This window comes from Nannospalax galili, unplaced genomic scaffold (assembly GCF_000622305.1).
Source record: "Nannospalax galili isolate Female #2095 unplaced genomic scaffold, S.galili_v1.0 scaffold682, whole genome shotgun sequence".
Taxonomy (NCBI): Eukaryota; Metazoa; Chordata; class Mammalia; order Rodentia; family Spalacidae; genus Nannospalax; species Nannospalax galili.
Genome location: NW_008348076.1, coordinates 1,156,783 through 1,179,262, shown reverse-complemented (window position 1 = coordinate 1,179,262; position 22,480 = coordinate 1,156,783). Strand labels below are relative to the sequence as shown.

At 41.7% G+C, this 22,480-nt stretch overlaps 1 protein-coding gene across 1 annotated transcript; it reads left to right on the top strand.

Moving 5' to 3' along the window:
- Positions 1 to 6,228: 6,228 nt before the first annotated feature.
- On the top strand, positions 6,229 to 21,467 carry Cct4 (chaperonin containing TCP1 subunit 4). Its single transcript, XM_008844489.2, has 14 exons — positions 6,229 to 6,506; positions 8,910 to 8,962; positions 10,054 to 10,143; positions 11,503 to 11,611; positions 12,926 to 13,068; positions 15,282 to 15,403; positions 15,997 to 16,129; positions 17,195 to 17,334; positions 18,952 to 19,048; positions 19,246 to 19,356; positions 19,441 to 19,571; positions 19,972 to 20,206; positions 20,948 to 21,061; positions 21,269 to 21,467. Exons 1-14 carry the CDS (start codon positions 6,380 to 6,382, stop codon positions 21,281 to 21,283), a joined length of 1,620 nt encoding a protein of 539 aa, XP_008842711.1. The 5' UTR covers positions 6,229 to 6,379; the 3' UTR covers positions 21,284 to 21,467.
- Positions 21,468 to 22,480: the final 1,013 nt, after the last annotated feature.

Genomic DNA, 22,480 nt, shown 5'->3' with positions numbered 1-22,480 from the left:
CTCCTCTGGTCTTTTCAGAAAGCATTCAGTTCTGCGTCTGCCCTAAGAACTCCTCAATTCTAACAGTTCTTTTTGTCATTGTTGTTGCTTGTTTTGTTTGGGTTTTTGAAACTGGGTCTTACTCTGTTCCCCTGGCTGGCCTCAAATTATCCTGCCTCAGCCTTCCCAGTCCTGAGATTACAGCTAATACTCCCAATTCAGCAGGGGACAGTGTAAGCATTAAATAAAATGATACAAAAGCCTTTGTACCTCATAACATCCCACAAAAGTCGAAGTCCCTAAATGTTTTCATATTGAACAAAGAAGCAATTATAAAAAAGAAAACTAAACTATATGTGTAGGCAAAAAGAAAGTAGTTATTTTATCGAAGCTTATCTGTACAGACTTTTCTCAGTCTCAACTCATTGTCCTTGAAAAGAACCATTCTTTCTGTAGGAAGTTTTATCTCCTGCTTTAAGGAAAAAAGTGAAACACTTTGATAGCCCTTCTGGCACTTACTCTTTTTAAATTGTTTCTAATTCAAAATAATCCTTATGACACTGTGATGTGAGTTGATGGCATATTCTGCCTTGTGTCACTGGACAGAAAACACTACAAAAATTTATTTTGGGCTGGAGAGATGCTCAGTGGTTAAAAGCACTGATTGCTCTTACGGAGGACCCTGGTTCGAATCCCAGCACCCACATGGCAGCTAACAACTGTCCTTAACTCCAGTTCCGGGGTAATCCAATGCCCTCTTCTGACTTCTGAGGCATTGCACGACATGGGTGCATACATGCAGGCAATACACTCATACACATAAAATAAAAATAATAAATAATTTTTATTAAATTTCATTCCTGCCGGGTGTGGTGGCACACGCCTTTAATACCAGCACTTGGGGAGGCAGAGGCAGGCGGATCCTCTGTAAGTTCGAGGCCAACCTGTTCTACAGAGTGATTCCAGGCAACTGGAGCTACAGGGAGACCCTGTCTCAAAAAGATCCAAAAAAAAAAAAAGTTTCATTCTCTGCCACCAGGGGCCGCTATTGCCAAAGCTGCTGCTGAAGGTTGACAGTTTTATTTTCAGAATAGCTTTCAAACAAAAGGCTCAAAATACAGTTTTCTTTCATTAAATGCCAAAATAAAGGTTATATAGATCACCATAACCTGGGTGTCAAGCTGTTAAGAGAACTTTCTAAAGCAACACAACTAGACAATGACCCAGAAGCTCCAATTCAAAGGGGAACTTAAAACACCTTACCAGCAACCCTCCTCTGAAGCAGGTTTCTAGGGTGGGGGATGTAGCTCAGTTGGTATTTAGCATGCACAAAGCCCTGGGTTCGATCCCCAGCACCACATAAACTGGATGTGGTGGTACATACCTATAATACCAGAATTTAGAAGGTGGAGGGTGGAGGCGGGAAGATCAGAAGTTCAAGGTCAAGGGGACTGGAGAAATGGCTCAGCTGTTCTTGCAGAGGACCCAGGTTCGGTTCCCAGCACCCACATGGTGGTTAACATTCATTCATAACTCTAATTCTAGAGGCTCTGACGCCCTCTTCTGACCTCCTTGGTCACTGCATCACATGGGTACACTTACATACCTGCAGGCAAAACACTGTACACAAAAAAATAATTTAAAAAGAAGTACAAGGGGCTGGAGAGATGGACCAATGGTTAAGAGCACCTGTTGCTCTTACAGAGGACTCAGGTTTGGTTGTCAGCACCCATATGGCAGCTAACAACTCCAGTTGCAAGGGATATAATGCCTTCTGGCTCCATGGGCACTGCATGCACATGGTGCACTTACAAACATACAGGTAAAACACTCACACACATAAAAAAATTAAAAAATTAAGACAGGCATGGTGGTGCACACCTTTAATCCCAGTACTCGGGAGGCAGAGGCAGGTGGTCTTCTGTCTGGTCTACATAGCGAGTTCCAGGCCAGCTGTGACTACAGAGAGACCCTGTCTCAAAAAAACAAAAGCAAAACAAAACCAAAAACTAGCCAGGTATGGTGGCACAAACCTTTAATCCCAGCACTTGGGAGGCAGAGACAGACAGGCCTCTGTGTGTTCAAGGCCAGCTAGGGTTACATAGTGACACTCTATCTCAAAAATAAATAAAGAGTTAAAAAAATTTTTTTTAGGGGCTGGAAAGATGACTCAGCAGTTAGGAGCACTGGCTGCTCTGGCAGAGGACCCAGTTCAATTCCCAGCACCCACATGGCAGTTGACAATCACCTGTAACTCCAGTTCCAGAGGAATTTGACACCCTCTCTGAGTTCATGGGCATTGCATGACAGGGTGTACTTACACACACGCAGGCAATACATTCATACACATAAAAAATTTAAATAAAAAAATTTTTTTTGCCAGGCGTGGTGGCACACGCCTTTAATCCCAGCATTTGGGAGGCAGAGGCAGGAGGATCTCTGTGAGTTCAGGGCCAGCCTGGTCCACATAGTGAGTCCAGGACAGCTGGGGCTACAGAGAGACCCTGTCTCAAAAAGACAAAAAAGCCTGACAACCTGAGTTCCAGCCTCAGAACTCACACAGGGTGGAAGGAGAGAAGTGACCACAAGTTGTCCTCTGACCTCCACATGGGTGCACTGGTACACAAGCCTTCCTTTCCCCCACACCACTCACTCATTCACTCAGAGAGAAAGGAGAGAGAGAGAGAGAGAGAGAGAGAGAGAGACAGAGAGACAGAGAGAGACAGAGACAGAGACAGAGATAGGGAGAGAGACAGAGAGAGAGAAACAATAATAATAATTTTAATGTGAGCTAAAATAATAGGCAAGTGCCTTACAGTTTTGCAATAAACTCCCCTGTCCTATCTCACCTCTACCCTTTCCAGCTCCACCTGTTACCATTTGCTCTCCACTGGCCCCTCAACAGACGCTGGCTGAGAGCGTTGTACAGCCAATCTGCTAGGCTGTAAGAGACACGGAAATGAATGAGAACCTCTGCCTTAAAGTCACATATTCTGGTAAGAAAAATTGTATGCAAAGAAATGACTAGAATCCAATGGACTTAGGTTTGTTACTAGTTAGTACTTTCCCTTCCCCCTGCTCATATTAGGTCCTTGGATAGACCTAATATGAGTTCCTGATCCTCCTATCTCTGCTTTCTAAGTGCTGGAATTACAGACTTGTATCACCATAGCCAAATGTAGCATCATATTTTTACTATCTGAACATTTAATCAGCCTAGTGCAGTTATTTACTGTCTCTATGGATTTTTTTCGGTTCTATCATTGTATTCTTCAGGTCTCATATTTTTGTTTGATTCTTTTTTGTGGTCTCCATTTCTCTACTGAACTTATTTTTTATACATTATTTTCCTAATTTCATTTAGCTTTTGTATTTTTTTAAATATTTTATTATTTTTATGTGTATTCATGTATTGCTTGGATGTAGGTAAGTGCACCCATGTCCCGCAATGCCTCAGGAGGACAGAAGAGGCTGTCAGATCCCCTGGGACCGGAGTTATGGATAGTTGTTAGCTGCCGTGTGGGTGCTGGGATTCAAACCCGGGTCTTCTGCAAGAACAGTGTTCTTAACTGCTGAGCCATCTCTCTAGCCCCAGTTTTTTGTATTTTCTTATAACTCACTGATTTTTTTGTGTATGTACACACATGTGTGCATATGTGTGTGTTTGTGTGCAGATATGCATGCAGTATGTATGCATGTGGAGACCAGAGGACAAGCTCAAGTTTCATTACTCAAGAACATCCACCTTACTTTTTTGTATAGGATCTCTCTCTAGTTTTTATGGAGCTCACCAAGTAGAGCTGGAGAGCTCCAGGGATCTATCTGCCTCCCCAACACTGGGATTACAAGCATTTGTACTATATCCACTTTCCATTGGAGTTTTGAGGATTGAACTCAGGTCCTCGTGCTTGCAAGACAAGTGCCTTATTAACTGAATATCTTCCCAGCCCTTATTGCCTTTTTAAAAAGAAATGTGTGTGTGTGTGCGTGTGTGTATGTACGCGTGCACGCGGAGGTCAGGGGACAACTTTTGAGAGTCAGTTCTCTCCTTCCATCATGAGGTTCAGGGATGGAACTCAGTCACTAGGCAAGTGCTTTTACCTGCAGACACATTTTACTGGCCCTTCACTGACTTTGTAAAAAGATGATTATTTGGGGCTGGAAAGATGGCTCAGTGGTTAAGAGCATGCACTGCTCTTCCATTTCTTTTAGTTGTTCATTTTGGGGTTTTGAGTTTTTTTGCTTTAGGTCTTTTGGGCACAGGGTCTCCCTGTAGCCCCAGCTGGCCTGGAATTCACTATGTAGATCAGGCTGGCCTCAAACTCTCAGAGATCCACCTGCCTCTGCCTCTTGAGTGCTGGGGTTTGGGGTTTTTTAAATTTTCTTATTTTATGTGTATGACTGTTTTGCTTGCATGTATATAAGTGCGCCCATATTGTGAAAAGTCCACAGAGGCCAGAAGAGGTTGTCAGATCCCCGGGAACTGGAATTATAGGCAGTTGTTAGCCACCAGTGGGTTCTGGGAATCCAACCTGGATCCTCTGGAAGCAGCCAGTACTCTTAACCACTGAGCCATCTCTCAACTCCTTCACGTTTTCATTAGCATATATTAATGGATTTTATCATGACATTTTCATGCACATGAATCATGTATTTTGATATTTGCCTCCCCATTACCCTCGTTTGATCCCTTTTCACTCCTGCTGTCCCCCCTTCCTCTTCCCAACTAGCCTCCCTTCCAGTTTCATGTCCTTTTGTGTGTGTGACACAATGAGTGTTATTTAGGGTTATTCATAGAATGGGCAAGGGGTTATTTCAGGTACATGGGCATCTACCAGTGGCTACACCACTGGAGAAAATTTTCTCCTTCACCCAGCAACCATTAATTGTCTGTAGATCCTCAGGGAGGGGTGAAGACACGAGTCATCCCTCTCTCCATAGCAGAATGTTGACAGGTCCACTCTTCTCTGGCTCTTGTACAGGTAATCACGGCTGCTGCTGCAGCCACACCGTGCCTGGGAGACAGTGTTCCACAGCACTCCACCTCTGCCTTCAGCTCTTACCTTATCTTCCTTTCCTTTGCTAACTGTCCTAGTCTGTTCTTCATTGCTGTGACAAAATACTCTGACCACTACGAACTTGGGGAGGAAAGGGTTTATTCAGCTTACATCTCCCAGGTCGCAGTTCATCAGGGAGCCCAAGGTAGGAACTCAGGGCAGGAACCTGGAGGCAGGAGCTGGAGCACAGGCCATGGAGGAATGCTGCTTACTGGCTTGCTCCCCTGCCCCCCAGCCCCCCACAGGCCCAAGTGGCACCACCCACAGTGGGCTGGGCCTTCCCACATCACTCCAGTTCCAGAGGATCCGACGCCCTCTTCAGTCGTCCACCAGTAAGTACTGTACAACACTGGTGCACTTAAACACATGTAGGCATAATCTCATACACAGAAAAAAAAAAAATCAAAAAACAATTATTTGTAAACTACTGTCGGATGAACCTCACCTATATGAACTTCCTACTCAATAACAGTGATTATAAAAACCTGAAAGTTTACCTAAAGACAGCTGTAGCTGTGTTGGAATATGGCTTCTATCTACTTACTAGTGGACCTTGCGCTTCAGTTCCCTCATCCACAAATACGCTGGCACTTACTTTTTACATTGAGTATTAGATGGGGTAAAGTGTGTCAAAACTTGCCATTTCGCTCAGCAAATAATTGTGGTAACTCGTTACTGTGTTTATGTTCCCTAAGCGTCGGTGGCTATGTTCACGGGAGAGAAATGTCTGGTCGAGCAGGTTGTAGCAAACAGGGAGTCCTGGCATGACAGTCACCTCTCCACCCTGTGGTATTTAACCAAGCTGTATTTAAGTCTCTAACTGACCTGAATGAATACGAAACACAGGGTGAAGCACCTGCTCATTGCAAATCTCTTTTCCGACTACTGCACAGGATGAGTAAACTTCAATTCAGGCTTGGAAATCCAGAAAAAGCCGGCCGCGGCACATCTATTCTAGAACAAAGCCAGGGCTGACACGGCTTCGGCAATATGTCTAGCCTGAGCTAGTTTAGTGGACCGCACATCCGCAGGTCGAGGTGGGGAGACAGAAGGTCCAAATCCTATAAATCCGGACGTGTGGTTGCAGACCCCGGGGCCCACCTTAGGCGCCCGCAGCTCGATCTCCGCGCACAGGCGCCGCGTCCGGCGCGCGGCGGGCAGCCTCTGACGTCACGGCCGCGCCGCACCTCAGGCAGGCCCCTCTCTCGACTTCCGTCTCCTCCGCCGGCGCCACTTTCTGGAAGGTTCGTGGAGGCGGCGGCAGTAGACTGTTATTCCCCAGCGGGGCAGGAATCTGCGTCCATCCGCCCTCCCGAGTCCGCTTACTCGTCGCCAGCTTTGCCATGCCGGAGAACGTGGCTCCCCGAAGCGGGCCGCCGGCCGCGGGTGCCGCCGGCCGCGGGAAAGGCGCCTACCAGGACCGCGACAAGCCGGCTCAGATCCGCTTCAGCAACATTTCTGCGGCCAAAGGTATCGCCGCCTCCCCGGCAGGCGGGCTCCATCTACATTCGGACTTTGGCCCTGTGAGGGTTGTATTCCCGCTTGTCCCCCTCTGGGGCAGCTCCGTAGGGCCCTCTTTGCTGGGGTTCCCGAACGCAAGTGCGGCGGCCCTTGGACACGCCCCATCGTAGGTTTCAGCGGCCAGTTGTTTTCTGGCTGGTGCGATAATCATCTCCGGGCGGACAGGCGTCTACAGTACGGGACCGCATTGGCATCTGACACTTAATAACTGGGCCCGGTGGTAGACTGCACAGTATTTTTTAGCTATAGTCATAAAGTGCGATTTAAATGAACGTTATTTGACACAGTGTTAGGACTAATTAGGTAATCTTTTCATCTGAATTGGGGTGGGTCCCATTGTACTGGGCGGTGGGGAACTAGAACAGTGTGGCACATGGTGGCCGTCAAAGAGACCTTTAGGACTTTTAACCTGTGAGCCAAGATTCCCTTACACATAAATTTGGAGAGACTAAAATTATGCTTTCTGTATCTGAGGAGTTAAACAAGTCGAACGGAGTAGAAAGAAATGCAAGGAAAATTGAGAACAAAGGCTTAGATAGGATCTTACCTGGGTGTGTCTTTAGTATTTTATTTGGGTTGGAGAGTAAGGTGCTTGATGTCTGAGGTGGGACTGGAAAGTAGATTGTAGCCTACTGTCCTAGAAAACATTTGGCTTTACTTCCCCCAAGTACAAGTCATCTTGAGTGGTATGAGGTAATAGCTCATTTATAGGTTTCTGTGAAAATTAAATGAGAAAATACATAACTTTGCAAGTGTTGCAGTCATCATCATGATGACTGGAAATGTGATGAATGTAAAATAGGTGCTGGAAGGTCAAAGAAAAGGCAGTAGGAAGGATTGTACAGTTTCAGCCTAAGGAGTTGGGAGAAGTCAGATTGGATGGATTTGGGAATCACTTGAAAATTGAGATTGCTAATTACATAAGTGGTGGAGGAGCCATCAGGATGCTGAAAGAAATTCTAGGGCCATCTAAGTGGCCAGGTGGGACAAAATGGGACATTGACTCAGTCACCTTTCAGAGACAGTACACAAATGAAACAGGATCACAAGGAGGTGTGTATGTAGGAAGGTTCACCTGAATTGCTTGTGGACCTAACCAGATAGATTCTAAGCAAAAGGAGATCAGAGAGCAAAGTGGCAAACTGTTTTCCAAGTCAAGAAAAAACTACAAAGTGTGAAAAGCTTCTAGTTAAGATTTTCTGTTTAATTCTGGATGCTACTTTATTCTGGGGGTTATCCAGTTAGCCGCTCCTCTCCCCCAAATAGAACATCATTTATTAATGGTAAAGAAAGTTACAGACATAAATGCTAGTAGCTCCAGAGCTATTCAGCATGACACATTTAACAGACATTTTGTACCTACCTTGTACTACACTAAGCCCTTAGCAATGTAAAATTCTAAAATAATCCATTTTATTTAGATAGTGGGTGTCTTTCTAGTCTTGATTCTTGAAGTAAGATCCTCTTGTAGAATCATAGACATGCAGGTCCACTGAAAATCACAGGAAAATGTAGTATTGACTATTTGACCAAAATCATGAAGTGGGTAAAATGTATTAAAATTGTACAAAATGTTTTCTGTTGAATTTTTTATTTTTACACAATATAGGCAAAAAGCTTTATACTAGTTATGGAATATAGAAAAATGATTAGGGTATGATCCTGTGTATATGGGTGTACAGTGGAATGTGAGAAGGTGGGAAAATCTAATCATTTTTCCTGGATTTGTGAAGGAAAAGGCCACTGTGTTCTGTTCATCAATTCTAGTTCTGTTAGATACAAGGAAGATACAAAATGAGAGTAAAACTATCTAGACAACTTGATGACATACTGATGATGACTAAAGGCCACAACTTCAGAATTTAGGCTTTGTTGGTTTTGTTAAGAGGTAATGTTATTCTACAGCATTTACAGGGGTTATATTATTGGTTTGCTTTTGACTGTATTTCTCCAATAGATCATGTATATACCACCTTTACATTACTAAACAAGTCTTTGATCTCAACAGTGATGTTCTTGTGACTGAGAGAAAAAGAAATAAGTGAATTATGTATCACATGTTAGAAAGTTTTACTTGCCCTATTGCTGCTTATCCTGTCTTAAGGAATAGAGGAAATGATAGTGACTTACCAATCAGAATTTAGGACTAGAGTGAGCCATTTTGATACTTAAAAGGAACCCTCAGAATGTATTCTGCATACAGCACATGGGAAGCATCCTAGTTTCTGATAGTTTATTATTAGACTGAAACTTGGTGGGCACAGTAAGCTGTTATGCCATATTCTGATACAGCAAATTTGAGATGAAACACTTTTAAAGATTCTTAATCCCCCGCATCTTTCTATCTGACAGCGGTTGCCGATGCCATTAGAACAAGCCTTGGACCAAAAGGAATGGATAAAATGGTAAAAAGTTAAAAAAAAATTCATTTCTTGTTGAACACCTGTGTTCATATTCTAAAGTCTGATGAAAAAGGTTAAGATGTGCTGTTTAGTGTTGGAGAGATGCCTCTACACTTGCTGTTCTTGCAGTGCTCTTAATGACTAAGCCATCTCTCCAGCCCCCTGCCCTTCACATTTTAAAATAAAATATTTTCTGTGTGTGATGTGTGATGCTATGTTTGTGTGTGCACACACATTTGTGTTCCTGTGGAATCCAAAAGTCAGGTGTCTCCTGCTATCTCTACCTTTTTGAGACAGTGTCTCACTGAGCTCAGCACTCATGGGCTAGACTGGCTGACCAAGGAGCTGTGTTGATCCTCCTGTCTCTCCCCTGCCACTAGGGTTTCTTCAGATACATGACCACACCCAGCTTTTAAAGTTTGTTAAAAATATTTCATTTGTTATTTTTATTTTATGTGTATGTGCATATTGCCAGCATGTAGGTAAGTGCACTCCTGTCCACAGAGGACAAAAGAGGCTATTGGATCCCCTGGAACAAGACAGTTGTTAGCTGCCATATGGGTGCTGGGATTCGAACCTGGGTATTCTGCAAGAACACTCAGTTCTTAACTGCTGACCCATCCCCATCTCTCCCCAAGTTCTTTTACTTTTTTTTTTTTTTTTTAAAATTTTTATGTGTATGCGTGTATTGCCTGCATGTAGGTAAGTGCACTTGTGTCATGCAGTGCCCGAGGAGGTCAGAAGAGGCTGTCGGATCCCCTCGGACTGGAGTCAGCTGCCATGTGGGTGCTGGGATTCGAACCCGGGTCTTCTGCAAGAACAACCAGTGTTCTTAACCGCCGAGCCATCTCTCCAGCCCCAAGTTCTTTTACTTTTAAAGTACGCTGAACACAGTCAGTTACATCTTTTGTAAAGTTAAACTGTTGTTGAATGTTGTTAAACTGTACTCATGGAAGGAAAGCACTGTGCATACATAAATTAACTTCTCAATAGTAGTAGTAGTAGTAGTAGTAGTAGTAGTAGTAGTAGTAGTAGTAGTAGTAAATTACACAGAGCTTTTAGAGTCCTACATTTTAAAAAAATAAATTTTCCAGATTCAAGATGGAAAAGGTGATGTAACCATTACAAATGATGGTGCCACCATTCTGAAACAAATGCAAGTATTACATCCGGCAGCCAGAATGGTAAGTGTAAGTGGTTTGTTTTTTTTGAGACAGGGTTTTGTTGTGTTGCACTGGCTCTGACCTTGTACTCACTATATAGCCCAGTTTATTCTGGAACTTAACAATCCTCCTCAGCCATTTGAAGGTCACAGGCATGTGCCACCAGACCTGATTAAGTGGTTTGAGTATATTTGTTTGATGTTTAGTAGAGTTATATTTGTTTGCTACTGTTTAAGCATGGTGAATTGTTTTTGTACTAATGAGGCACATTTTTAGGGTACATTGTGTTTCTTCAGTGTGAGATGATAAACATGAATCACTTTGTTCACAGGAGTGGGCCATGTAGTTGAGAAAGAGGAGATAAAGCATAAATGGTACTTTTTAAAAACATATTAGTTTAATGAATGTTCTATAAAAGAACAGACTAATTTTGTTTGTTTTAGGGGTGTTATGGATTGAACACAGGGCCTTAGGCATGCCAGGCAAGCATTCTACCACTAAACTGTTCACATAGCCCCTAGAAAACAAAATTGTTTTAATTGCATATCAAACCATGTCCTTTTTTACTGATGCTTATTAAAAAATAGTAGTTTGAAGGGTCACAGTTAGTCTAGTGTCAAATAAGCCACATAGCAACAACATCCTTTATTAATTTCTATTATGTTCTGTTGGGCACAACAACACATTCCTGTATTCCTGCATACTCTGATGACTAAAGCAGGAGGATCTCTTGAGGCTAGCATTTGAGATAATCTGGGGCAACATAGTCAGAACCCCATCTCAAAATAGGTCCTTTTTATTACTTAAAGGTGACATAGAATTAATCAGATTATGCCTTATATGGGTATACTTCAGAAAAACTTGGCAAAGTACTTTAAACTATATTCTCATCTGGAAAGACTTCATAGCTTCCAAGGCTGTATGTTATCTATGACAAGACATTAATGCTTTTTTTAAGGACAGGGTCTAGCCTAGAACTCTGTGTAGCTGAGGATGACCATGAACTTCTGATTTCATCTGCCTCCTGTGTGTACCACCACATCTGGTTCATGCAGTTTAGGGATCAGACACAGGGCTTTGTGGATGCTGGGCAAGAACTGAACCACATAAAGCATGTGGGTAGGAACTTGAGGGGAGAATGTTTAGGAACTTTTCTTGGCAATTCACATCTAAGAAATTGAAGAGAGGTTTATAAATAGAATTTTGTGCACCTTTAATATATCTGTTTTCATTTTTAAATGAAACTCCAGGTAAATAGCAAATCAGAAGGCAATATAGTGAATCTTCAATTTCTGTGTTTGTGACACTTGTGTGATATTTGAGTTAGATGTTACTGGGTTCTCAGGTTTCTGAGCTCCTTGGCTTGTTCTGTTCATGTAGCTGGTTGAACTGTCTAAAGCTCAAGACATAGAAGCAGGAGATGGCACCACATCAGTAGTCATCATTGCTGGCTCGCTGTTAGATTCCTGTACCAAGCTTCTTCAGAAAGGTGGGTATAACATGCTTTATTACTGAAGAAAGGCAAAGTTGAAAAGAAACAGCTTTATGAATAACCAAGTTACTAAGTGGGATTTGAAATAACTACTCTTTTACCAGGAAAAATTTTAAATTTGCTTCTGATTTTTGCTAGGCTTTTCTTTGTATATTAAGTAGAATTTTGCTTTTCCAAAATAAGTGAAGGCAGGAGCTGGAGAGGAAGATCAGTGGTTAAGAGCATATACTGCTTCTGCAAAGGATCCGAATTAAATTCCTAGAGTTCACATACAGGCTAACCACTGCCTTCCACTCCGACTCCACATAAATCAATGTCTTTGACATCTTCAGTTACCAGAACTTGTACACATATTGAGAGATACATCACATGATTGAAGTAATAACTTTTTTCTAGTTGTTTTTTGGGTTGTTTTTTGTTTTTTAAGACAGGGTCTCCCTGTAGCTCCAGCTAGCCTGAACTTTATGTAGACCAGGCTAACCTTGAACTCACACCACCTGCCTCTGCCTCCCGAGTGCTGAGATTAAAGCCATGTGCCACCTCATCTGGCACTTTTTTCTAAATGATGGTAGTATTACTAATTTCAGGCTCAGAGAAATGACCTGGTGGGAAAGTAGGTTCTGCTTTGGTAAGAAGTGTTTAATCATAGTAGCAGCTCTCCAATTAAAGTATAAATGAGCTTGCATTAAGAGTAAAGGGCTAGAGAGATGGCTCAGCAGGTAAGAGCACTGGCGGCTCTTCTAGAGAACTTAGATTCACTTCCCAGCACCCACATGGCGGTTAACAGTCCTCTATAACTCCAATTCCAGGGGATCCGATGCCCTCTTCTGACTTCAGGCTTTGCACAACACAGGTGCACTTACATACATGCAGGCAAAACACATATAGAAAATTGAAGAAAAAAAAAATAGGGGCTGGAGAGGTGGCTCAGCAGTTAAGAGCACTGACTGCTCTTGCAGAGGACCCGGGTTCAATTCCCAGCACCCACATGGCCACTACAAACTGTCCTTAACTCCAGTTCCGGGGAATCTGACACCTTCTGACCTCCGCAGCATTGCATGACACAGGTGCACTCACATACATGCAGACAATATACTCATACACATACGCATAAAAATATTTCTTAAAAATAAAAGTTCTTGGAGGCACAAGGCCAGGCATGCAGGAGGCCCTGAACCAGCACCACAGGAAAAAGAAAGGAGGAGGGAAGGGAAGTGTTTCACTGCTTTGACTTTGATAAGTAAAATATTTTTAAATTAATGACAAATAATGTAGTTTTATGTCCTAATTAATTACTTTCATAAATGACAGGGATTCATCCAACCATCATTTCCGAGTCATTCCAGAAAGCTTTGGAAAGGGGTATTGAAATCCTGACTGACATGTCTCGACCTGTGAAACTGAGTGACAGAGAAACTTTGTTAAATAGTGCAACCACTTCATTGAATTCAAAGGTGAGAATCACTAGGGGATAGTCAAATGACAGCTGAAGGTTGTTATTGTGTTGAGTCCCAATTACTATGCAGTGTACATGTCTGAAGAGTGACCTAACTAGGGGCTGGAGATGGCTCAGTGTTTAAGAGTACTGGCTGCTCTTGCAGAGGACCCAGGTTTGATTACCAGCACCTACATGGCAGATAACTAACTCTAGTTTCAGTGAAATCCAGTGCCTTCGTCTGACCTCTGCAGGGCCATTGACCAACATGGGTGCACTTACATATATGTAGGCAGTAGACTCATACACATTAAATAAAAATAATAAAATTGGGGCTGGAGAGATGGCTCAGCGGTTAAGAACACTGACTGTTCTTGCAGAAGGCCCGGGTTCGTCATCCCCCCATTGAGCAAGCCTTAAGTCCAATTAGGTAGCTGTGGATAGAGTGCTACTACTGCACCAGTAACGTTTGCTGTGCTAGTCGTTGTTGTGGTTATTAGGTTTTACAGCTGGGTAGGATCGATTGCTTTTCTCCCTTAGCAGCTTCCTGAATATCTTTTGAAACTGAGTTAGTCTTCAGGGAGGAGGCTTCCAGATGAAATCCAGTCGGATTGCTCAAAATCCTGTGTCCTAAGAAGGTCCTGTCTTACCTTCAAGTTCTGAGGGGAAATGAAGGGCTGTGGCAGTAGCCCGTATTAAAACACCTGTCTCCTACTATCCCCCTCTCTCAAGCTCCTCCTTCCCCTTTACCCCCACAGTTCTTTTCCATTTTCCTGGCTCTTGCAGTTACATCTGAGGATTTGAAGCTAAGATCCACAGATGAGAGAGAATATAACATCACTTGTTTTTCTGAGTCCCTGTTACTTCACTTAGTATAACAGTTTCTAGTTCCATCTTTTCAATTGCAAATTTCAAGACTTCATTTTTTCTTTACCACTGAGTAAAACCACATCTTCGTTATCCACTCATCAGTTGAGGGACATTTAGGTTGTTTCCATTTCGTAGCTGTTGTGAAAAGAGCAGCAACAAATACAACTTTGCAAGTATCTCTGCAGTAGGATGAGTCCATAAGTCATATGCCAAGAGAGTGGATCATCTGGTGGGGTTATTTTATTTTTTATTTATTTTTTTCTTTTTTGTCTTTTTGAGACAGGGTCTCCCTGTAGCCCCACCTGTCCTGGAACTCACTATGTAGACCAGGCTGGCCTTGAACTCACAGAGATCTGCCTGCCTCTGCCTCCTGAGTGCTGGGATTAAAGGTGTGCGCTGCCACACCTGGCAATTTTTTTTTTCTTTTATGTATATGAGTGCATTGCCTGCATGTATATAGGTGTGCCTGCATTGAGCAATGCCCACCTATTTATTTATTATTTATTTATTTATTTATTTATTTTGTCTTTTTGAGACAGGGTCTCCCTGTAGCCCCAGCTGTCCTGGAACTCTATGAAGACCAGGCTGGCCTTCGAACTTGCAGAGATCTACCTCCCTCTGCCTGCTGAGTGCTGGGATTAAAGGCGTGCACCACCATGCCCGGTGTTAAATTAATAAATCTAAGAAAAAGTTTTACCGGTTTTGTCCTGTTTTTACCCATTACCATTCATTTAACTGCAAGTGGAAATCTAGATGGTATTAGTGAAAATAAGTAATTTCTTGGAATGTCCCTAGTACTAGTCAAGTTGTGTGACTTGGGGCAAATGACTTAATCACTCTGCTTTGATCCATCAGAAGACATGAAGAAATTTGATAAATACTGGCCATTTGCTGTTTTGTCAGCTTCTTAGCATCAGGGGTACAGATAAATGCCCGACAAGATAGCCATACTGCACACTCATTTTAGGTAGGAAACCTCCACATAAAATTAATTAGATGGCAGCCGGGCATGGTGGCACACGCCTTTAATCCCAGCACTCAGGAGGTAGAGGCAGGCAGATCAGAGTTCAAGGCCAGCCTGGTCTACATAACAAGTTCCAGGCCAGTTGGGGCTACAGGGAGATACACCTTGTCTCAAAAAAGGAAAACAAAATCTGTAAAACAGTTGGTAATCTAGACAGTCGTGTTATATTAATAAAAGCAAACCCATTTTTACCTGTACCCCTGGTGACTGACGGTGGAAAAATTGTTAGTATCTGGTGTCCTCTACCAACCAGACCCCCAAAATAAGTCTTTTGTATTTTGTCATTTTTGAAAAATGCTAGTTTTCCTTTTGTGAAGGTAACTTTGTTTTAAATCTAGGTTGTCTCTCAGTATTCAAGTCTACTTTCTCCAATGAGTGTAAATGCCGTGATGAAAGTGATTGACCCAGCCACAGCTACCAGCGTGGACCTTAGAGATATTAAAATAGTTAAGAAGCTTGGGTAAGCATCTCTAATTACAACGTTAATATTGCCCAAATCAGATAATTTAAATGAAAGAATTGAGCATGGTGCTTTACACCTGTAATGCCAGCACATTGGTACTGAGGCAGTAGGATGGCTGTTAGTTCAAGGATAGGGTAGACCACATAGTGAGTTCCAGTCAGTCTGGGTAAGAAAACAGGTGTGGTGGTGCATATCTTTAATCCCAACACTCAGGATCCAGAGGCAGGTGGATATCTCAGTTCAAGGTCAACTTGGTCTCCATAGTGAGTTCTAGGCCAGCTAGAGTCACATAGATCCTGTCTCATACACAAAATACACCAAAACAGAACAACCCTAGAAACAAAACAAACTAAATATGTACTTAGGCTGATCACCTTCCTGAGCCAATGAAAGTAACTTAAATGAAAAATAACTCTGAAAATTAGAAAGCTTTTGTTTTCTTGAGCTTTATTGGTATGGGAATGTCAAGGTTTTGTTTGTTTCCTTATGGTGGTAGGACAGGTGGTCAGAGGTTCAGGAGTGGGCGCCTAAGAATGAATGTGAGGGTAAAGCACACTTTGTTGGACTGATGGTTGTTTTTATTTTCTTAGTGCAACAATTGATGACTGTGAACTGGTAGAAGGTCTCGTTCTTACCCAGAAAGTGGCAAATTCTGGCATAACAAGAGTGGAAAAGGCTAAGATTGGACTTATTCAGTTTTGCTTATCTGCTCCCAAAACAGATGTAAGTAAAATCCAAATGTAGTGAGTTTCCTGTTTCTTAACTTTCTGATAACTGAGAAATTTGTTCTTTATGATAAAAATAGAAAAATGCTGATTGTGATTTTTTAAAAAAATATTTTTAAAAAATTAGTAAAATTGAAGCAAACGTGGAAATTGTCACTACAAGTGACAAGTCACAGATGAAGACTATAGGGATCTATATGAAATAAAAATAAATTTCATGTATAACTGTTCATAGAATTTTGAGGTTCTGTCTAGCTTCTTTGAAAAGAGAAGCCAAGCCAGGTGTGGTGGCTCACTTGTGAGGCAGAGGTAGACTGATCTCTGAGACTGAGGCCAGCCTGATCTACATAGCCAGTTCAAAGCTAACTGGGGCTACAAGGAGACCCTGTCACAACAAAATAAAAGCGAAAAACCACCTATCTGATAGGGGTAGGTGTTATCCATACTCTGAAGAAACTGCTTTCTACTTCAGATATTGCTGCATTAGTATTGATGCATTTTCTGAAAGGGGTGGTGGGCACCCAAAATTTTTTTTTAATCTCACATTTTTTTGTTTAGTATTTTGTTTCTGTTTCTTTTTCTTTCTTTCTTTTTTTTTTTTTTTTTTTTTGGTCTTTTTGAGACAGGGTCTTCCTGTAGACCCAGCTGGCTGGAACCCAATGTGTAGATCAGATCAGGCTAGCCTGGAACTCAAGAGATCTACCTACCTCTGCCTCCCAACTGCTAGGACTAAAGGTGTGCACTCAGCTTTATTTTGCATTCTTTTGATTGTCAAAAATGTGGCACATGCCTTTAATCCCAGCACTTGGGAGGCAGAGGCAGGCGGATTTCTTTGAGTTCCGAGGCCAGGCTGGTCTACATCCTGAGTTACAGGCCAGCCAGTGCTACATAATGAGACCCTATCTAAAGAAAGAAAAAAGAAGTGCCAACAAGAAGTTGAAAGGAGCAGTAGAGCCCACACCTTTTGCTGCTCATATCTGTATGATTGTTTGATACGATTTGAAGAGTCTTACTTTTCACTTACAATTTCTTGTAAATTATTACTGTGTTCTTTTTCAAACAGATGGATAATCAGATAGTAGTATCTGACTATGCCCAGATGGATCGAGTGCTGAGAGAAGAGAGAGCCTATATTTTAAATTTAGTGAAGCAAATTAAGAAAGCGGGATGTAATGTCCTTCTCATACAGAAGTCTATCCTGAGGTCTGGGACTATTTGTTTTCTTTTTAATTACAATTGATTGGCTTCTCACTAGTAATTTAAGAAATGATGGATTTGATTCTGTCCTCTAAAGCATCAGAAATTGAGTGAATGTCCACTTGGGAACAGTATCATAATTTGATTAATAAAGTAGGTTCTTTACTCTTGATAATTGAAGTGTAGGGTATATAATCTTTCTAGACCAAAGTCTTAAGAAAATGAAAACTGAATATAGTAGCTCATGCCTGGACTCTCAGGATGAAGTCCTGCACAGGGTCCAGCCTGGGCTAGAGTAAGACCCTGTCTCAAAAAAAAAAGTAAAAGGAACATGAAATAACTACTTTTTTTAGAGCTGCATTCGTTTTAAAATTGGGAGTGTAATGTAGCTCAATTGGTAGAATGCTCATCTAGCATGCACAGAACCCTGAACAAGAGAATTCTCAAATTTGTACTGTTCCTGTTTACCCCTTTTAGTATTTTTCTTCTAGTAATAGCATATGCCCATTGACAGGCTAGGCTAGACAGTACTATGAGCACTCATTCTGTATGGTCTTTGATGAATAGCTGGAAGATAGGTTTCTTTTGTTTGTTTAAGATTTGTTTTTTTGCCAGGCGTGGTGGTGCATACCTTTAGTCCCAGCACTCTGGAGGCAGAGGGGCAGCTCTCTACATAGTGAGTGCCAGGCTAGCTGGGGCTACAGGGAGACCCTGTGTCAGAAAGACAAACCTGCCTTGGTCCTCTGCAAGAGCAGCCAGTGCTCTTAACCACTGAGCTATCTCTCCAGCCCGAGGAAGGCTAGTTTTCTAGTCCCAAGTTATTTAATGGCTTGCTGGCCTAAGTAAATTTTTCCCCAAACTCAATTTGCATAACCTGCCACATTAATGTCTCTTTCTAGTATCATAGGATTGCTGGCATTGTTCCTGATAACTTGTGAAATAGTATATGTAGTTTCTGAATTAATCACATTTCTCCATAAAGAATCAGTAAACTTTCACTTTGCAAAATGTGCCCATGTATTAAGAAAAACCTTGATAGTTGCTTTCTGTGTGTTGTACAGTTGTATTGCAATTGTAAGATTTTCCAGTAAAAGTGGGAATCTTAGCCGGGCATGGTGGCGCACGCCTTTAATCCCAGTTTGAGGCCAGCCTGGTCTCCATAGTGAATCCAGGCCAGCTGGGGCTACAGGGAGACCCTGTCTCAAAAAGACCAAAAAAAAAAAAAAGTGGGAATCTTAAGAATTTTGAGCTTTTTTTTTTTTGGAGACAGGATCTCAGCTGACCTGGAACTCACAGAGATCTGCCTGCCTCTTCCAAGTACCAGGATTAAAGGAATGCACCACCACACCTGGCTAAGAATTGTGAACTTTTAAACTTAAATATAGAAAGCATTTTCCTTCACAAATACTATAATTGGCCATCTGAACAACAGTAAAATTTAAAGTATTGTTGAAGCCAGGCATGGTAGTGTACACCTTTAATTCCAGCATTTGGGAGACAGGGGCAGGTGGATCTTTCTGAGATTGAGGCTAATGGGAGACTGTCTCAAAAACAAGAAAATAAAATAATGTTGAACAGTAAAATGGTTTTCCACCTAGTGTAATACCTGCTTCTATATTTTAGAGATGCACTTAGTGATCTTGCATTACATTTTCTGAACAAGATGAAGATTATGGTGATTAAGGATATTGAAAGAGAAGACATTGAATTCATCTGTAAGGTAAAATACTGTTTGTACAGATGTCCATTGACAACATGAATTGTGGCTTTAGTGATGGTTGTTTTGTTATGTTTTGCTTTTGGCAGTGTTGGGAATTATCTGGTGCCTTTGTACAATATATCAGAATTGTGCTTACCAGGAAGTTATGTCCCCACTCCTAAATGTTGTCTTAATTTATGGATGTGACTATTTTCCAGACAATTGGAACCAAGCCAGTTGCTCATATTGACCAGTTCACTGCTGACATGCTGGGATCTGCTGAGTTAGCAGAGGAGGTCAATTTAGATGGTTCTGGAAAACTGCTCAAGGTAACAATACTGTAGTTAAGCTTTTCTTTTCTATTCTTTCTTTTGTTTTTAACCATTACCTAATTTGAAATTTGATCTCTGAAGATTACAGGTTGTGCAAGTCCTAGCAAAACAGTTACAATTGTTGTTCGTGGTTCTAACAAACTGGTGATTGAAGAAGCTGAGCGCTCTATCCATGATGCTCTGTGTGTCATTCGATGCTTAGTAAAGAAGAGGTAGCGTAAACCTTACTAAATACTTCGAATATTCAAACTTCTGTATTTTGTTTGCATTTGTTCCTTGTTTTTGTTATTTTTGAGGCAGGATTTCCCTATAGCCCCAAAAGCCCAGCAAAGCTTCAGTATTTTGAGGGGCTGAGGGCTGAGGATGTAGCTGAATTGATAAGAGTGCTTGCACAAAGCCATGGGTTGGACCCCTAGCACCTCAAACCCCAAGTGGTAGTCCTGCATGCCTGTAATCCCAGCATGTGGATCAAAAGTTCAAGGCTATTCTCAACTACACTATAAACCCTGCCTAAAGAATAATGAAGCTGTATTTTGACTATTCTTAAGGTTAAAATTATTTAAAGTAGCCTTCTGTTGAATAAAATAAGCTAAAAATATTTGTGAATTTCAGAGCTCTTATTGCAGGAGGTGGTGCTCCAGAAATAGAGTTGGCCCTGCGACTGACTGAATATTCCCGAACATTGAGTGGAATGGAGTCCTACTGTGTTCGTGCTTTTGCAGATGCTATGGAAGTCATCCCATCTACACTAGCTGAAAATGCTGGCCTGAATCCCATTTCTACAGTAACAGAACTAAGAAACCGACATGCCCAAGGAGAAAAAACTACAGGCATTAATGTCCGAAAGGTAATAACCTGAACTTTAATTATTACAGAAATTGCTGATTTACATGAACTTTTTTTTTTTTTTTTTTTTTTTTTTTTTTTTTTTTTTTTTTTTTTGGTCTTTTTGAGACAGGGTCTCCCTGTAGCCCCAGCTGGCCTGGGACACAAAGATCCACCTGCCTCTGCCTCCCAAGTGTTGGGATTACAGGCATGTGCCACCGCACTTGGCCGTCATGAACATTTTTTAAAGTTGTATAGTCATTATTTATTGAAAAGCTTTGTACTTAAAAGTAGTGTAATTTTGGATTTAAGTACAAGACCTGCAAGAGTTCATAAATGTCCTTGAGAATGAACATGATGCCACAGTGGGAAATAGTATTCATTAACTCTGCCACTTTCAGCAAGTTAGTCTGTTCTTTCATTTTTTCAATTGCAAAACAATATCAGGCCAGGCCTTTAATCCCAGCAGAGGCAAAAGGATCTCTGAGTTTGAGGCCAGCTTGGGAATTTCAGGCCAGTCAGGGCTACTAATGAGATACTAAGTAAACATAAACCATTACTTCTGTTGTGAGCACCAACTATTGAATCATATAGAGTAAACACAGAGTGTTTGTATTTGCTTGAGACAATGTATGGGAGGGGCGACTAAAAATAAAGCCAACTTCCTACCTTTTGAGTCTTACTGGATTCCAAAGAATGGCACTACCAGATTAGTTGTTAATACGTTTTATCACAAGCACTCAAGTACTGTACTGGTTCACAGGGTGGTATTTCCAACATTTTGGAAGAGATGGTTGTCCAGCCTCTGTTGGTGTCAGTCAGTGCTCTGACCTTAGCAACTGAAACTGTCCGGAGCATTCTGAAAATTGACGATGTGGTAAGTAAATACTTATTTTTAAAATATACCCTAAGATCAAACGGGCATAGTTTTAAAGTTTTTGTTTGTTCTCACCAAGATAACAGTTCATGTTAGTTTTCCTTAACTATGAATAAGGCACAGTTTAGGTAACTGTCTTAAACATGTTCCAGCTTTTTTGTCAGTACAAAGTTTTGAAGATTAAGGGGTTTTTTCTCTTCTTACCAGGTAAATACTCGATAAGGCTGGCTGACTGGAATCACTGCAGCTGACACTACTGTGGCTGATGTGGAGGATGACACCTCTGTGTCCTTGACTGGAATGTTATTTCTTCTGAAATTTTGGCCATTGTCTTCCAGTCAGCATTTGTTTGAAACTGTACTGAAACAATTTAATGAAAATATTAAATACTTGGTTTCAAAAGGCAGATTAGCTTGTCATTTTTAGATTATATTCTTATGCTTTTGAAAAAAACTGTACACAAACCACCCCCCGTGACAGATCTCATCCTTCCATGTTAACTTTCTCTACTTTTTTTTGGTCTTTTTGAGACAAGGTCTCTCTGTAGCCCCAACTGGCCTGGAACTTACTATGTAGACCAGGCTGATCTTGAACTCAGAGTTCAAGCCTGCCTCTGCCTCCTGAGTGCTGATATTAAAGGCATGTACCAAGTTCCATGTTAACTTTTTTTTTGTTGTTGTTGTCTTTTTGAGACAGGGTCTCCCTGTAGCCCCAGCTGACCTGGAACTCACTAAGTAGACCAGGCTGGCCTTGATCACAGAGATCCACCTGCCTCTGCCTAAAGGCATGTGCCACCACATCCAGCTTCCATGTTAACTTTCTTATGGTTTAATCCTGGGTATTTTGCGTACCCCTTGGATGAAAGTTTTTTTCTTACTGTTTTGTTTTTGTGGGTTTTATTTGGTTTGGTTTCTTGGGTTTTTTGAGACAGAGTTTCACCTATCCAGGCTGGCCTAAAATTCACTATGTAGCTAAGTGTAACCTTGGACTTCTAATCTTCCTGCCTCTACCTTCTAAGTGCTAAGATTAACAGTTTTATTCTTTTGAGATAGAGCCTCATGTAGCCAGATCTAGAACCAGCTCCTGATCCTCCCACCTTGGCCTTTCAAATGCTGGGGCCTCCATTCCCAGAGAGATATAAGTTGGTCTGTTTGGTTTGTTTTTTGTTCTGGGTTTGTTTATGCATGCGCAAGCGCACACTTATTTTGTGGGGTGTGGAGCACATGCCATGGCCAGCATGTGGAGGCCAAAGGGCATCTTGTGGGCATCAGTTCTTCTATCCTGTGGGACCAGGAGATTGAATTCAGGCCATCAGACTTGACAGTGAGCTCCTTTATTCATTCAAGCCATCTTGTCAGCCCTTATGTATAATTTTTTTTTAAAGAACTTAAAAAAAAACAGTATTCCGGGCATGGTGGT